Here is an 18,210-nt window from a genome sequence, read left to right on the forward strand (position 1 = left end):
ACGATCAGGCCTGGGGAGGGCTCCAGGTCGTGTTCGACCCATCTTACTCAGTCCTGATCGCCTGGACCTCATCAGCAAGCTAACCTACCGATCAGAGCATCTGCCCCCTGGTGGTCAGTGCAAGTCATAGTGAGCAGTTGAGCAGCCTTAGCATATCATTAGCATATTACACTTTGTGTGTTTTTTTTAAAATATATTTTATTGATTTTTTACAGAGAGGAAGAGAGAGGGATAGAGAGTTAGAAACATCGATGATAGAGAAACATCGAACAGCTGCCTCTTGCACACCCCCCACTGGGGACGTGCCTGCAACCAAGGTACATGCCCTTGACCAGAATCGAACCTGGGACCCTTGAGTCCGCAGGCCGACGCTCTATCCACTGAGCCAAACCGGTTTCGGCAGCATATTACACTTCGATTGGTTGTTCGGTTGTCTGCTGTTTGGTCTATTTGCATATTACCCTTTTATTATATAGGATTTTAACCTCTTGTTGTATGATTGTTTTAGGTTGGTTTTTTTCTTTCAATATATTGAAGATATTATCCCTCTGAATTCTGGCTTATCAAACTTGCTGTTGACATATTTGATGTCAATCTAATTGTCATATCATTATAGTATTTTTTTTTCCCTCTGCTGCTTTTAAGATCTCTGTTTTTTAAAAATATTTTTTTATTGATTTCAGAGAGGAAGGGAGAGGGAGAGAGAGATGGAAACACCAATGTTGAGAGAGAATCATTGATCAGCTGCCTCCTGCACACCCCCCATTAGGGGTCAAGCTCACAACTCTGGCATGTGCCCTTGACCAGAATTGAACCTGGGACCCTTCAGTCTGCAGACCAATGTTCTATCCACTGAGAAAAACCAGCTAGGGCTAAGATCTCTTTGTTTTTGACAATTTGTAATTTGACTATGTATGTGAGTATGGACTTCATTTTATCCTTGGAATTCAGTGTGCATCTTGAATCTGATAATTCCTACCTTTCAACATTTCTGGAAAATTCTCAATCATTATCTTTTTGAATATTGACCATCTCAAATTGTTTTCTGTCTTTATGGAACTCAAGTTGTTGTTTTTTTAAATTTATTTATTTATTCATTTTTAATATATTTTTATTGATTTCAGAGAGGAAGGGAGATTGAGAGAGATAGAAACACCAATGATGAGAGAGAATCTTGATTGGCTGCCTCCTGCATGCCCCCCACTGGGGATCTAGCCCGCAACCTGGGCATGTGCCCTTGGCTGGAATCGAACCTGGGACCCTTTAGTCCGCAGGCCGACATTCTATCCACTGAACCAAACCGGCTAGGGCTGGAACTCAAGTTTTAATGCATTTTAGATCTCATTCTGTTCTCCATGCTCTCTTCATATTTTCTACCCCTTTGTACTGTTCCAATTTACAGACTTCTTCAGCTGTATGTAATTTGGTTCAGTCCGTCCATTTAATTTTTAATTTTAGCTTTTTTTTTGTATCTGTCACATGTTCTTTTATTTTTTAATTTAAATTCTATATTGCTTAAAGTATTACATATATCTCCTTTCCCCCCATTGACCTCTCCTGAGCTGCTCCCAACCCCCACACACACACTCACCACCCCCCCGCATATGTCCTCACTCCCTTATTGTCTTTGTCCATTGGTTATGCTTATATGCATGCATGCATGCATGCAAGTCCTTTGGTTGATCTCTTACAACTCCCCTCCCCTGCGCTTCCCTCTGAGGTTGGATGGTCTGTTTGATGCTTCTGTGTCTCTGGACCTATTTTTTTTTTCATCAGTTTATGTTGTTCATTATATTCCACAAATGAATGAGATCCTGTGATATTTATCTTTTTCAGACTGGCTTATTTCGCTTAGCATAATGCTCTCCAGCTCCATCCATGCTGTTGCAAATGGTAAGAGTTCTTTCTTTTTTACAGCACCTTAGTATTCCATTGTGTAGATGTACCACAGTTTTTTAATCCACTCATCTGCTGATGGGCACTTAGGTTGTTTCCAAATCTTAGCTATTGTAAATTGTGCTGCTATGAACAAAGGGGTGCATATATTCTTTCTGATTTGTGTTTCTGGTTTCTTAGTATATATGTATTCCTAGAAGTGGGATTACTGGGTCAAATGGGAGTTCCATTTTTAACTTTTTGAGGAAACCCCATACTGTTCTCCACAGTGGCTGTACCAGTCTGCATTCCCACCAGCAGTGCACAAGGGGTCCTTTTTCTCCGCATCCTCGCCAACACTTGTTTGTTGATTTGTTGATGATTGCCATTCTGACAGGTGTGAGATGGTACCTCATTGCCATTTTGATTTGCATCTCTTGGATGATTAGTGACTTTGAGCATATTTTCATATGTCTCTGGGACTTCTGTATGTCTTCTTAGAAAAGTGTCTATTTAGGTCCTTTGCCCATTTTTGATTGGATTGTTTATCTTCCTTTTGTTAAGTAGTATGAGTTCCCTGTAAATATTGGAGATTAAACCCTTATCAGATATAATATTGGCAAATATGTTCTCCCATGCAGTGGGCTTTCTTGTTGTTTTGTTGATGGTTTCTTTTGCTGTGCAGAAGCTTTTTCTTTTGATGTAGTCCCATTTGTTTATTTTCTCCTTAGTTTCCATTGTCCTAGGAACTGTACTGGTAAAGATATTGCTATGACATATGCTTGATACTTTGCTGCCTATGGATTTTTCTAAGATTTTTATGGTTTCTTGTCTTATGTTTAAGTCCTTTATCCATTTTGTTTATTTTTGTGTATGGTATAAGTTGGTGGTCTCATTTCATTTTTTTGCATGTTACCTGTCCAATTTTCCCAATACCATTTATTGAAGAGACTGAATTGACTCCATTGTATGCTCTTGCCTCCTTTGTCAAATATTAATTGAGCATAATGGCTTGGGTCAATTTCTAGGTTCTCTGTTCTGTTCCATTGGCCTATATGTCTGTTCTTGTGCCAGTACCAGGCAGTTTTGAGAGCAGTGGCTTTGTAATATAGCCTGATATCTGGCATTGTAATCCCTCCAACTTTGTTCTTTCTCAGAATTGCTGCGGCTATTTGGGGTCTTTTTTTTATTCCATATGAATTTTTGGAGAGTTTGTTCTAGGTCTGTGAAATATTCCGTTGGTAGTTAGCTGTTTTTTGTGGGGTTTTTTTTTAGCTGTTGTATTTTTAATTTCTAGAGGTTCTATTAGTTTCTTTTAAAATTCTGCCTAACCATTCAATAGTCACTTCTGTCTTGCTCATATTTTTATTGCATCTTTTATTTTTAAAGATGTGAAATTTAGTTATTACATATTTTACATATGATTATTATGTCTAAAATCCTTGGAGTTCAAATTCCACTGTTCTTTGTTTCTGCTGAATCCCTTGTAGTGTCTTGTTTCCTTGTGTTTGATAGTTTTTGATTGTGAGCTCCTAGGTGATTTCAATCTGAGGTAATCCTGAGGGGCCTGTGTGGAGGATACATTCTTCCAGAGAGGATTTGTGAGTACCCAAACTACTAGTTCAGAGGGGATTCCTACTAATTGATAAAAATAATCAATTTAACCAAGAAATGGATAGAGGAGCCCTAGCTGGTTTGGTTCAGTGGATAGAAGGTTGGCCTGGGGACCAAAGGATCCTGGGTTCGATTCCGGTCAAGGGCACATGCCCGGGGTTGCAGGCTCGATCCCCAGTGGGGGGTGTGCAGGAGCAGCCAATCAATGATCCTCATCATTGATGTTTCTATCTCTCTCTCCCTTTCCCTTCCTCTCTGAAATCAATAAAAATATATATTTTTAAAAAAGAAATGGATAGAGGCCAGAGAAATGGACAGACTTGTCACAGAAAAGAAATACAAACAGCCAGTTATCATGGGAAAATTATTAACTTTACTTGCAATCAGGGAACCTATTTGTTTGTCATGTACTGAATATATACAGCATTGAAGAAAACAGTCATCAGCTTTTAGTTTAGTGGGAGAACACAGGGTTTAAAGTTAAAACACAAATATATAATACAGGATACCCAATTAAATCTTAGTTTCAGTTAAAAAGGTAATTTTAGTATAAGTATATTCCATGTAACATTTGAGATTGCTTTATTTGCTAAATCTGGGAAACCTAGACCAGCTCTGGCCCACGCCCTCTGGCATGCTCCTTTACCAGGCTCCACATTCCCGTGGTAATCAAGCCCTCTTTGAAAAGGTCAGAATCTGTCAGGGCTCTCCCAACCCATTAGTTCCTTCATTGCCCCACTGTCTATTAGGAGCTGCTTTTTTAGCATCTGCAACTTGTGGGTCCCTTTTAGTAGTTAACTACCTTAGTTATTATTTAAAAGTCATTTACATTAAAATCTCCCTTTTCAAATTTTAGTGTTGGTCTGTCTCCTGACTGGACCCTGGCCTGGCTGGTGTGGCTTGGTTGGGCATCGTCTAGAGCACTGAAGAGTGGCTGCTGGTTCAATTCCTGGTCAGGGCACAGGAAGCATGTTAAGGAACAGAGGTTAGAAATGAGAAAAGCAAACAAAATGAGAATGAAGAACAAATGATAGAAACAGATGATAGACAGGAGATCCACCATAAACAGTAATTGGAGTTTCAAAGAAAACCAAAGCTCTGTGAATTGTACAAATATATTACAAACCAGGAAAATGAAAGTATTATCTTTGTGAATTTACTTGGCTCAGGAAGGGAATGTTTCCTTTCTTATACAGGGTTTTTCCTGACAATTTCCGCTTTTCTTTTGCCTGATTTAAAAAAAAATATATATATATATATATATATATATATATATATATATATATATATATATATATATAAAAATTGATTTTTTACAAAGAGGAAGGGAGAGGGATAGAGAGTTAGAAACATCGATCAGCTGCTTCCTGCACACTCCCTACTGGGTATTTGCCTGCAACCAAGGTACATGCCCTTGACCGGAATCGAACCTGGAACCCTTGGGTCCGCAGGCCGATGCTCTATCCACTGAGCCAAACCGGTTAGGGCTTGCCTGATTTTCTTCGTGTTTTATCAGTAAGTCTTCTCACGTCCTCCATACTATATAACTATCTGCATAGCCCAACCTGTCTGATAATCAAGTCTAGCCCTCTGAACATCAATCTGGACAAGGTGCCAAGTTGCTTCACAGCAGTTACCCTGGGACTTCCATTTACTTCACTCCTGTTGGATCTCATTTCCAGACACTTCATCTTTTTTTTTATTTACTTGCTTGTTTTGACTGAGTATATCCATTAGCTGAGAACCAGTGAATTGAAAGAAAATATTTTGAGAACCAAATATCTAAATATGCTTTTATTCTATTTTCATTGTGACAGAATGATTGGATAATTCATACTTTTAAAGACAGTACCCCATTGATCCCCAGTTTCCAATGTTTCTGTTGAGTGTTATTATTCTCAACCCTTTGCCACCTGGTAAATTTTAGAATATTCTTTTTATGTCATGTCTGGTGTCCGAAAAATTCCATGATGGTATGCCTTTTTAAGGGTCTTTTTGTTAGGATCTTTATTATTTATTGTGCTAATAGTGTTTGTTTGTTTTTAGAATAATTTCATCAATTCTACCCATTCCCTTATTTTCTGTTCTCTTCCTGGAACTCCTGTTGGTAGTATATTAAGCGTTCTGAATTGATCCATATTTATTTTTCCCCCTCTACTTTTGACTTCTATTCTAGAAGATTTATCTTTATTTTGTTCATCCTGAGGATATTCTTCCACTGATTTTTAGAGGAGAAAGGTGTGAGAGTGAAAGAGACACATTGATTGGTTGCCTCCCGCACATGCCCTGACCGAGGATGAACCTGCAACCCTTTGGCACTCGGGCTGACGCTCTAACCAAGCTTGGCCAGGAGTAGAACATTTGTCTTTTAATATTGTCAGTGAATTTATTCCTATTTTAATTTCTTGTTCTGACATTTTACTATTATCACTGTTCTAATTTCTTGAATACATCTTCTTTCCTCTCAGGATATTACAGTTCTTGGAAGTTTCCTGATTGATAGATGCTTTTTGTTTAGATCTACCTTTCACAATCAAAGTTTCCTTCAATTTCTGGTTATCTTTGGCTGTCCAATTTTAAAAGTGAAGAGCTAAAAACCTGTTTGAAGATTTGTGTACATGGGAAGGACTTAATGACTGGCATGCTCCCACTCACTATAGGGGGATTGGTGGCCATTTGGCTTTTTTTCCTATCAAGAGTTTAGCATGGTCAGTGTGGCACAGTGGTTGAGTGTCGACCTATGAACCAGGTCACGGTTCAATTCCTGATCAGAGCATATGTCTGGGTTACGGGCTCTATCCCCAGTTTGGGGGGTGCAGGAGGCCGCCAATCAATGTTTCTCTCTCTCTCTCTCTCTCTCTCCCTTCCTCTCTGAAATCAGTAAAAAAATATATTTTTAAAAGTTTAGTTTTTCCACAGAAGGATCCTCCAAATTCCCCTTTGTGTGTCCAAGTGTGGCGTTCATGTGTCAGAGCTGAACAAGGAGGAGGTAGGGATCTCATTTATCCAGTATGTAAAATTGTACTTAAATCCCTATTTTCTGTAAGATATTTCATCCTAGCCTAGTAACCCTGAGTCAGACGTCTATTTTTTCCTTTTTTAGTTGAATTATTATCAGAATAACTTCAGCCTCCAATTTGAGAGGCTGTAATGTAAAATCCTATTCAATTGAGACACACTCACATAAATTTTATTAAGGCCCTTAAATTAAAATTTCTTGTTTTAGAGGTATATTCTTCAAGTTCTAAACATGACAGTAAAATGCAGTGACTGGAAAAAATGTAATAACCTCCTCCAAAAAATGATTTTTAGAAATCCCTCTTTCAATGAAAGGGTGTGCTTTTTATTTCCTATGAACCCATTTTATTTTTCAAACTGACTATCACCTCAAGAGCACCAATAGCACTTAGTAAATCTAACTCTCTTTGTATATGCAATCTAGTCCTAACAACTGCCTTCTCAAATGTAATAGAACTCTAACACAAAAGGAAGAGAAATACAAAAGGAGAGGAGAAAACACAGGGATAAAACAGGAAAACAGGAGAATAAAACTATAATGTGAATTTCATTTTCAACAAAGAGATAATAACAAGGAAAATGAGATCTTGGTTTATAATGAGTTGAATCTAAATAATTCCAGTTCTTTGTTGTATTAAACAGAAACACAATGCAAACCATGGTTTCTGGAATAAGATTTTAAAAAATCTAACAAATATCTGAATGAATATAACAACATGGCTAGACCAAAAAGAAAAAAAGTCTATCACACAATAATCACTGAAGATCCCACAAGTTATAGAAAACATAAAGGAACTTTAATATCCAAACAGGGCAAAAAATACTGGATTAATGACCCATTAAATGTGAGTCACATCAGGTTCTTTACAGTACCAGATGTATTTAAAAATAAAATTTGAATGCATATTGTAAAGAATAAAACCATTTTTAAAACTCCTAATTTCTTTTTCTGATACTAATGCCAGTAAGTTTAGACTAAAAAAAAAATCTTTAAGTGATTTAACATTCAGAGTAAGATTTAAATCAAAATTAGCAACGTTCCTAAATATGAATTTGTTCAGTAGTAACCTTTTCATCATACCACTTTTTTTTTTCTTCCAGAAAGTAGTCAATGTACATTTTAAGATTTGTGCAATAAAAAAATATACTGGCTAATAAAAAGTGTTACTACTTGACATCGTCAAAATAAAAGAAAAACTATACTTTTGCTTATTTATGCCCAAATAATTTACCCTGCACTCCACAGATGTGTAGTAAATATTTCTGAAACAGTGAAAAATAAAGGTCCTAAAATAGAAACATAAGCCAGAATAATTTAAAAATAGCTTCCTGATATTTTATTTTTTGAGTTATTTCACTTACACTCCTTTTGGTTGCATGCCCTGATCTGTAGAAGTTAACAAGGAAATAAAATTTCCAAGTATTTAAAAAATTTACTCATCTTTCATAAAGCAACTTTTAATGTAGCAACACTTAAAAATACACAGTGACTTAATGAAACATTAGTACAACTGCATAGAATTGAGCTCCAGAGAATTATATACTAATGAGTTGTCTTTCCTGGGCTCTGGTTTACAAGAGTATTGGCTTAGAGACCAGCTTAGAGTCATTTGTTCCCCTTTAGGAGATACAGGCCTTTTCTGTTCCTAAATAACGTACTAGGAGCTATCTGAAGCTCTTAAAAACAACTGACCATCCAAATATGTATACTGGGGACCCTTCCCCTTTGTGAGTCAAGGAAGGGAGTTTGTGACTTTCAATGAAAACGAAACAAAACAAAACTATTCTAAGAGACTCTGAAATGTACTAGAAATTTCAAAACTAGAACAATGCTATCCAAGATTAAATCTCTTAATGCTCGGAGCCACCCCAAAATATAATAAAATTGGGAACTCCAGGAAAACAGGTACCAAAAGAATCAAAATAATGATTGCACTGAGGATTCTCCTCTTTGAAGGCTGTTTAAGGAGGTAGGATTTTAAAGGTTTTTTTTGTTTATCTTTTGGCCTCTGAATATTTAAAAAATGCTTTGCCCGGCTGGTCCTTCAGGCTAATTTTGGAGTTCACAATGAACCCCAAGCCTGACATAAGGATATTCTACAGTTTCACAGCTATTATCTGTACATATTAAAATTAAGTTGATTTACTCTTTTTGAGTAAATACAAACTAGGAAATGGCAAATTAATATATTCCTTTACATACAACTCTGTCTAAAAATTCTCGAAAAACAAGAGCAGATGACTTTGTATTCAAAGACTACCAAAGTGTATATTTGATAATCACATGCAAACAACTTAAAACCTTACAAATCTCCTGTCAACTCTGCATGATACCTTAAAGAAGGAAATGACATACAAAGTTTGCTAACTGTGCAAAATATTAAACTGCTAAAACATTTTACATAATGAAATAATACATGTAAATGTAGAAGTTGACACATGAAATTAGCACAGTTCATAAGAACTTATCACATTTCAGAGATTTTCTTTAGTAACAAGTTTTTTGTTTTTATATTTTCTGGTACACAGCAAAATTTATCACAGAAGATAAAAATTCTTTTAAACAAAGTCAACAGGGAGTTCTTGAGGCACCTTCTCATATAAAACACAAGATGAATGCAATTAACAATCCATCTGAGAAAAATTTTCAATCTCAGTGAACATTTGTTTTTCCATTTAAGTATATTATACAGAACTTTAATAAGGCAAGACAAATTTGTGAAAAAATGTAGATACAAAAATGATGTAAACTAATAATTTATATTAAAAAACCCCAAAGGGAAAACAGTGGAGATGGGATAGTTAAAACAAACCTTTGTAAAAAGACTTAAAACAGAATTGTGCACAAGCTGAAGATTATAAAGAACTTCGAGACTCTGCACAGTTTTGGTTTTTCATGTTTTGTTTTTTATATCTTTATATTACATGTTTTAAATCATATCAGGAATGCAAACTAGAACTGCAACTACTTTAGTGGAAAAAAGTTCAACATTGTGCAATTTTCTGCCTCTTAATTTTTAAAAAGTGGCAGCAATCCCTGCATTTGTGTTTGAAACAAGGATCTGAGAAACTTTATTAAAAAAGGTAATGAAGGCAAAAATTGGCAGACATCCAGCATCTTGTTTCTTTTTAAAACAATATGGATGGTTAAGTAATTTCATGATTAAAAAATGAACATTTTAAATAAATACATTGTATCTGACATTTGCACTGACTGATTTGATTAAATCTTTAAGTAAACAACGGCTTTACTACACTCTCTGTAGCCTCAAGCCACTGGCTTTAGATTCTGGAGTCCTTTTTCACTGGGTTTCATACCCTGCCACGCGATACCCTGCAGGCTGACTAGGCAACATGCTGCCGTTCTGTCCTGGAGGTGGCTGCATTCCATAATTTGGTCCCATCCATGGCGGAGAAGTCTGTGTCTGACTGGGAGAGCATGTGAAAGAAGAAGAGGGGAGGGAAATCCACTCATTAAAATGAAAGGTAACACCAAGAACAAATAACATATAGAGAGGAAATATACTTTTTCTTTAGTTCAAAAAAAGAATTATTATGCCACGGAAAGCAAAGGTACAAGCATCCTCATAGGTTTAATTTGTACAGCTTAATCTTATTAGTTTAATTACAGCTAAGAAAATACCCTTAACCTGTAAACATTTATCCCCTTTGACCTCAGAAAAAAACTCATCTTTCATCTCAGGAAGAAATGCTATACAACTGGGCTGGACATATGGTGAACAAACCACTTCCTGAAATAAACCTGACCATTTGATATGATAAGACTAGCACTTACATTACTCAAAGAAAAAAGTAAAACAATTATTAGCATATATAAGCACATAAATTTTTTTCAATATTATAAATACAAGCTTCTTTTTTAAATAAAAACTGTAAAGTATTTTAATCTTTACTTTCCCAAATTGTTTTTCAGAAATTTAAGTAAAATTGCATAATTCAGGGTGTATAAAGAAGCTTCCATGTAATAATAAACTTTTTTACACAGAAAAAATGAAGAACAAATAAAGCAACTAGCAACAAAGTAATTGTATTCAAGAATGGCCAAGGGGACCATTAGTCACATAACTTAAAATGCTGGTTATACCTCAAAGCAACATATTTCTAGGCAAAACTTTAAAGAGATATACCTAAAACTATAAATTAAAATCTATTCTAAACTAAGTCCTTCAAAGGTTAAAGCTATGCTTTGGAAAGAGGGCCATGCTTCCTACTAATTACTTAAAATCTCTTCCTAAGTTCTTGACATTTTCAAAGACTAATAATAAATAAAAAGAGCTAATATTCTTACTTAAATCCTGGCTGGTTCCATGGCTGGCCATACATTCCATATGCAGGTACTTGCCAACCATTAGGCATATACTGGCCAATTTGTTGAGCATTTCCATACCACTGGCCCCATTGGCCATAAGCTTGCGGATATCCAATTTGATTCTGCTATTACGTAAAATTATAACAGATAATTTAGTATTATTTGAAGTTATATGTCCTAATATACCACAAATAACTAATATACATAGCCATACCAAATAGGGCCATCATTACAATTAAAATGAAAGGATAAACAAGAGTTTAGAAAGTGACTGCTAAAAAAAAAAGTGAGGTTATATTACTATAACTTGACACAATACTCTGAATAGCATATTCTTTGTAAGGCAGTGGATAATGTTCTAGTAATAAATATTAAATTCAGTATAATGTTTAGTGCTTTATAAACTATTCACATGACTGTTTCCTTTAGCTAAGGAAGATACAAAGATTATTTTTACATTCAGTTTTCTTACTCCTATCTTAATGCTCCATTTACAATTCCCTCATAGAAATCTTTGTGGGATCCAGTTAACCACTAAAGCTGCCTGGAAAAACAAAAGCAGCAAAATGCCAAGGCCCTAAACATAAATATAACTACATTTTTATTTCAATCAAGTCAACAATGCTTGTGAATTCTCCATATAATATGTGAATAAATCTACCAAGTATTAAGAAAAAATTTAATACCCTGTTAGGTTTGTCGGAGCATTTTAAAATCCACTGTGTATGAGTCAATTGAGGCGGTCACATTCATCATGTCACCACTGCAATCCATGAGCCACCACTCTGGAACTATAATACACGTAGGATGAGCCCTTATATATACTATCATTTTAGTATGAACTAGAAACTTATTAACATGGATTACAAACAATTTCATTCTAAAACAATATTATTAGTATTAGCCCAGTAATTACTTTGCAAAGTCAAGAACCCTCTCACCTGTTGCACAGGATTTATCATATCAAGAGTTTCTTTGCCCCAATAGCATTTCACAACATGACCTTCAATAGTAGTTCCATTAACAGAAACAATTGCATGTGCTGCACTTTCATGGGAGTTGAATCTATTGAAAACAATATTAAGAATCACCAATATAAATTGTTTAAAAACTTAAAAATAAAACTTATTTTTTAAAATCAAGTTGAGCCCAGATGGTGTTGCTTAGTGGTTGAGTAGCGACCCATGAACCAAGAGGTCACTGGTTCAATTCCTGGTCAGGCACATGCCAGGTTGCAGGCTTGATCCCCAGTAGGGGATATAGAGGAGGCAGCTGATCAATGTTTCTCTCTCACTGATGTTTCTATCTCTCTATCCCTGTCCCTTACTCTCTAAAATTAATAGAAACATATTTTTAAAAAAAATCAAGTTGAGCCAGGCAGTTCACATAAAAGAATCAATAAAATGTCATATTCTCCCCCTTACCCCCCTCAGATCCTGTAATTCTGGAGAAACTTCTTTTAACAGAGGATGTTTTACTGGCTTTGTGTTGAAAGATGGAAACTATTAAAAAACAGTGGCAGATATGCTAAATGCTAGAGAAATTTTTATTTCTTTATAACGGAAGTAAATTTTTAAGAAAAACACTAAGTTAAATATATAAAAATAATTTTGGGGGAATTTTTTTATAAAGCCACACCTACCGAACAAATGAATATCCTTTATCTGGAAAGACTCGAATTTCCATTATTTGTCCAAATGGCGAAAAAGTCTGACGCATTAATTGTTCTGTTAGATAAAAAATACAAACACAAAAACACACCCATTATATTAAAATCCACAAATATTAAACTTTTCGGTTTAAAAATTAACCTCAAGATGCCATACAGGTAAAGCTCCCATACCTGTTAGCCCAGAAGTGACACCTCCACAGTATACAGTACAGTTGCTTGGACTAGACTGATTTACGACCTCATCATATGACAGCTGTTTGGTGTTCGCTGGGGATGGAAAGTTTTATATTTTTAATTCATTAAATAAAATGTTCAGAAAGAGAAATTCAGTATTACTAGTAACTACACTACTGTAATAGTAATATCTACCTTGAACAAAATGCTTACATAATACACATATTTGATTGATGATTAAACCTCCCCCAAGAATGTCTTAAAAATTACTCTATTTAATAGGAGACTTCACATTAGAGATAATATTTACTATTTGTAATTACAAAAATGAAAACTAAGTACATTTTAGAACAGTAGTCTTGATTTGCTTCTCATCTATTTCTGCAATAAGTCTCCAGGAACAGCTCTAACATTTAAAATCTAGTGTATTTTCCTCCAAAATTCCACATTTCCTTTTCTTCTCCAATACACCTACACTCATATGTACTCTTTGGAGCTGGAGGCTTTCGGGTTGCCCAGTTAGTTCTGATTTGTCTTCCTCCGAGCCACTGGCCACCCATCTGTTGAATGGCGTTTTCCGCATCCTGTTCCACACAACATTAGAAATGACAAAGAAGACATTATTAGTTGATGTTAAACTATTAGCAGTAGAGAAAACTCGTGTTTGCTTTTCACCAACGTTTTTTGAGTGAAAATGCTTTACGAGATACACAATATGTGATAGCTCACCTAAAATGCAATGAATGGCGCTTTTAAATTATCTTTCTTTTATTTGGGTATCAGACTTTGGTTATGTTAATCACCCGAAAAAGTCCAAAGCCCTTCTAAGGTAGCTATTATAAAGTTCATGTAACAACTTAAGACTATTATGGATGAAAATCTCACTTTATACAACCCAACAAGTAAATAAATATTGAACAGATATCATGTTCTGGGCAGCAGGTTAAATGTTAGGGATATGTTAGTGAATGAGGCAGATGTGGGCTCTACTGCCATGGAGGTGACAAAGTAATTACAAATTGTATATGCTATGACAGAAACAAAATGCAGATATACAGATTATGGACTTGGGGATCTACTTTAGGCAGCATGATTAGGGAAGGTCTCTTTGAAATGATATTTGAGCTGAAACTGAGAGGAAAAGGAGCTATCCAAGTCAAAACACCTGGGAAGAAAGTCCTGGAAGAGGGGAAAGCATTGTAAACTGTGTAAAGGCAGCAAAGAGACTGGTATGCATCTGAAAGAAGAATGTGAAAGATGCCTAATTTCAGTGGAATCTAGTGAACAAAAGGGTGACAGAAGAAAAAACTGAAAGATTTTAAGAAAGAGTTGAGCATGATCTGATTTATGTTTTTAATATATCTTATTGATTTGACAGAGAGGAGAGGGACAGAGTTAGAAATATTGATGAGAGAGAAACATCAATCAGCTGCTTCCTGTACGCCTCCTACTGGGGATGGAGCCTGCAACCAAGGTACATGCCCCTGACCAGAATCCAACCCGAGACATGCCCAGGTGGTGTGGTTCAGTGGTTGAGTGTTGACCCATGCACCAAGAGGTTGCCGGTTCGATTCCCAGTCAGGGCACAGGCCTGGGTTGCGGGCTTGTTCCCCAGTATGCGGCATGCAGGAGGCAGCTGGTCAATATTTCTCTCTCATTTATGTTATCTTTCCCTCCCTCTCCCTCTAAATCAATAAAAATATATTTTAAGAAAAAATACCATTCTTAGTGCTAGAAGAAGAAAAACATTTTATGAGACTAATATAATATCCAGATTTTATTTTATTATTTTAAAAATATTTCTTTATTGATTTTAGAGAAGGAAGGAGATATAAAATCATCAATCATGAGAGAGAATCACTGATTGGCTGCCTCCTGCACACCCCCTACTGGGAATTGAGCCCGCAACCTGGGCATGCACCCTTGGCTAGAATCGAACCCGGGACCCTTCAGTCTGCAGGCCGACACTCTAGCCACTGAGCCAAACCAGCTAGGGCTAATATCCAGATTTTAAAAATGTTGGTGGTCAGGACTAGTACAGTAGTAGTGAATGTAATCTAAAGGAAGTCAATGGAACTGGGATGGGGGTGCACAATAAGTAAAAGGAGAGGAATCAAAGATAACTACTATATTCCTGCTTGGGCAGTAGGAAGGACAGTGTTAGCATTCACTGAAATAAGAAGCCTAGGAGGGAGGAGCAGAACAAGTCTGAGGAAGAAAAAAAAAGCTCCACTGAAGACACAGTAAGTAAACTTAACTGGAGATATAAAATTAGAGTCAAGAAGACAGACTAGGGAGAGAAAAAAAAAAAAAGCATCCTGGAATAAAGCCCTGAAAAACAGCAAAATCTGAAAATTGAGTAAAGGAAAAGTTGCCAGCTAAGGTGACAGAGGAGGAGTAGCTAGTGATGAAGAAATTTACAAAAGTGTATTGTCACAGAGCCAAGGAAGCAAAAGTCAAAGGTGAACCAGAAAACCAGTGTTGGTAGACAGTGGTAGAGAACGAAAGCCAGCTTAGAATGAACTGAAAAGTAAATGAGGTAACCTGGCCAACGTTGCTCAGTGGTTGAGCACCAACCCATGAACCAAGAGATCACGGGTTTGATTCCCAAGCAGAGCACATGCCCGGGTGCAGGCTCAATCCCCAGTAGGAGGCATGCCTGAGGCAGCCAATCGATGATGTTTCTCATCAATGTTTCTCTCTCTAACCCTCTCCCTTTCTCTCTCTAAAAATCAATTTAAGAAAATAAATGGGGTATAGCTTTGGTCTGCCTGTGTCAAATGTGGGCTTAAACTAGAAAAAGAACAGGCAAATTCAAGGCTAAATGTCATTCTTGAGACACACAAACAGTAAATACACACTGTAGCCTCCCCTTATCTGTGGGGAATATATTTCCAGGACCCCCAGTTTATGCCTAAAAATGCAAATAATACCAAACTCTATATGTGCTATTTTTTCCATATATATATATATATACTTAAAATACATACATACCTATGATAAGGCTTAATTTATAAATTAGGCATAGTAAGAGACTAATAACCATAATTAATAAAATAGAACCATTATAACAATATACCATAATAAGTTATGTGAATGTGGGGTCTCTCTCAAAAGACCTTACTATACTCACCATTTCACTTAAAGAAAAGCATTTATGGCCCAGATGGCTTAGCTCAGTGGTTGAGCGGTGACCTATGAACTAGGACAGTGGTCGGCAAACTGCGGCTCGCGAGCCACATGCGGCTCTTTGGCCCATTGAGTGTGGCTCTTCCACAAAATACCACGTGTGGGCGCGCACGTACAGTGCACGTGCGATTGAAACTTCGTGGCCCATGCGCAGAAGTAGGTTTTCGGCTCTCAAAAGAAATTTCAATCGTCGTACTGTTGATATTTGGCTCTGTTGACTAATGAGTTTGCCGACCACTGAACTAGGAGGTCACGGTTCGATTCCCGATCAGGGCACATGCCTGGATTGCAGGCTCGATCTCCAGTAGGGGGCATGGAGGAAGCAGCCAATCAATGATTCTCTCAAATCATTGATGTTTCTCTCTCTCCTTCTTTCTGAAATCAATAAAAATATTTTAAAAAAGAGAAAAAAAATAAAAGAAAAAGAAAGCACTTTATGGCTTCTCTTTGACATAGCTGAATTGCCAGCATCACTACTCTTGTGGGGCCATAACTGAGTAAAATATGGTTACTTGAGCACAAGCACTGTGATACTGCTATCGTTGATAACTGAGACAGCTAAGTGACTAGTGGGCAGGTTAAGTGTATACAGTGTGGAAACATTGGATAAAGGGATGATTCATGTCCTAGGTGGGACGAAGTGAGATTTCATTATGCTACTCAGAATGGTGTGCAATTTAAAATTAATGAATTGTTTATTTCTGGAATTTTCCCTTTAATATTTTCATGAATTTTCCATTTAATATTTTAGACAGTGGTTGACCTTGGGTAATTGAAATCAAGGAAAGTAAAACTACAGATAAAGGGGGGGGGGGAGGGGGCACTATTACATTCTCTCCCGTCCTCTCTTTCTAAAAATCAATGAAAACTTATTAACAACAAAAAAGTCCCCTCCTTGCCGAAACCGGTTTGGCTCAGTGGATAGAGCGTCGGCCTGCGGACTCAAGGGTCCCAGGTTCGATTCCGGTCGAGGGCATGTACCTTGGTTGCGGGCACATCCCCAGTGGGGGGTGTGCAGGAGGCAGCTGATCGATGTTTCTCTCTCATCGATGTTTCTAACTCTCTGTCCCTCTCCCTTCCTCTCTGTAAAAAATCAATAAAATGTATTTAAAAAAAAAAAAAAAAAGTCCCCTCCTGGAGCATTTTATTAGCTACTCTTAAATTATCACAGGAATATAAAACAGGGAGATAATGAAAATATCTGTTAGTGAGGGTGGTTAATTATCAGTGAAATGAACAAATGGCAAATGAAAGAAAAGACTATTAAAGCAAAATGAGTATTTTAATTCTTTACTCTTGAAGCACTGTATATGCACTTTTTCTTTTTTTTGCACATGCACTTTTTATTGAGCTCACCCATTTGTTGAAAAAGGAGACAAAGCCATAGCCCTTAGACTTTCCTGTTGCCATGTCTTTTACCACTCGGGCATCTCTGAAATTAGAACAATCAGAAGTTTAGGTTTGCAAACTCTTCTGTGTATATCAAGTGAGAATTTCACATACAACTTATTTTCATGTTTCATCTTCATTAAAATGAACCTTTAATGCAAATTCACCTTTTATTCTATAAAATTTATCATGTATTAGAAAATGAGGCTTAATTTTATAAACATGCAAATCAATAACTTCTTAAAATATGTATATATACATTGTACAAAAACTGCTTCCCATTTCAAAAAGTTTTAAACTTAAATATTAAGCATGGTGAAGACAGCTATTCAGATGAATTATTTAACCACTTACAGGGTTCACAGGCACATTAGATGAATGGCTTTCTTTAACCATGCAATTTATAACTTGCTATTTGATACCATATACTACCTAATCATTAAAATAGAAAACTGGAAACTAAGAGAATAAAAAACTTGTATATTCCCTAAATTAAGTACATTATTTTCTCAGATCAATTCATACCCCCGCCCCCTTTTGGACTATTGGTAAACTTTGAAAACTTGACATTTTCAGAAATGCTAAATAATTGAAGAAAAAAACTAGACACACATTTTAGTTTTAAATTATATATGAAAGGATTTTATACTGAATTTTAAAATAGCAATCATGTAAGATTGATTGGAAACTACAAGATATAAGAGCAAAATCTTAAAAAGTCAGAAAGTAAAAAAGCACGCCAACATTTATCCACTGTGAACCGTAGCTTGTAGTTAGCCAGGGCAATTCTGTCCATTCTTCAGAGATACTCTGCAAAATAACCAGAGCCCTATTATTTGAGATTGAGTAAAAAACCCAGCCATGATAGCTAAAACTCCATACCTCAAAAAATTGGACTCAAATTGTGCTTCACAGGCAAATCTGCTTTTAAGTTAGCCAGGTATGTTAC

The 18,210-nt window shown here is 36.2% G+C and overlaps 1 protein-coding gene across 15 annotated transcripts in view; it reads right to left on the minus strand.

Annotated features, from left to right (window-relative positions):
• Window positions 1–5,836: 5,836 nt before the first annotated feature.
• The window catches only part of TIA1 (TIA1 cytotoxic granule associated RNA binding protein), a 33,638-nt gene continuing 21,264 nt past the window's right edge, over window positions 5,837–18,210 (minus strand). For 7 of the 15 annotated variants that reach the window (XM_079792204.1, XM_079792201.1, XM_079792203.1 and 4 more), the window contains 7 exons: window positions 17,229–17,304; window positions 13,159–13,267; window positions 12,681–12,776; window positions 12,480–12,564; window positions 11,779–11,902; window positions 10,817–10,962; window positions 5,837–9,936 (listed from right to left, as the gene is read on the minus strand). In XM_079792204.1, coding sequence (XP_079648330.1) covers window positions 9,810–9,936; window positions 10,817–10,962; window positions 11,779–11,902; window positions 12,480–12,564; window positions 12,681–12,776; window positions 13,159–13,267; window positions 17,229–17,304 — 763 coding nt within the window. In that variant the 3' untranslated portion in view covers window positions 5,837–9,809. Of the gene's footprint in view, window positions 9,937–10,816; window positions 10,963–11,523; window positions 11,629–11,778; window positions 11,903–12,479; window positions 12,565–12,680; window positions 12,777–13,025; window positions 13,268–17,228; window positions 17,305–18,005; window positions 18,072–18,210 lie in introns of those variants that run through there. The other 8 variants (XM_079792205.1, XM_079792202.1, XM_079792200.1 and 5 more) reach the window with 6 other exon arrangements.

This window comes from Cnephaeus nilssonii, assembly GCF_951640355.1.
Source record: "Cnephaeus nilssonii genome assembly, chromosome: 15".
Classification (NCBI taxonomy): Eukaryota; Metazoa; Chordata; class Mammalia; order Chiroptera; family Vespertilionidae; genus Cnephaeus; species Cnephaeus nilssonii.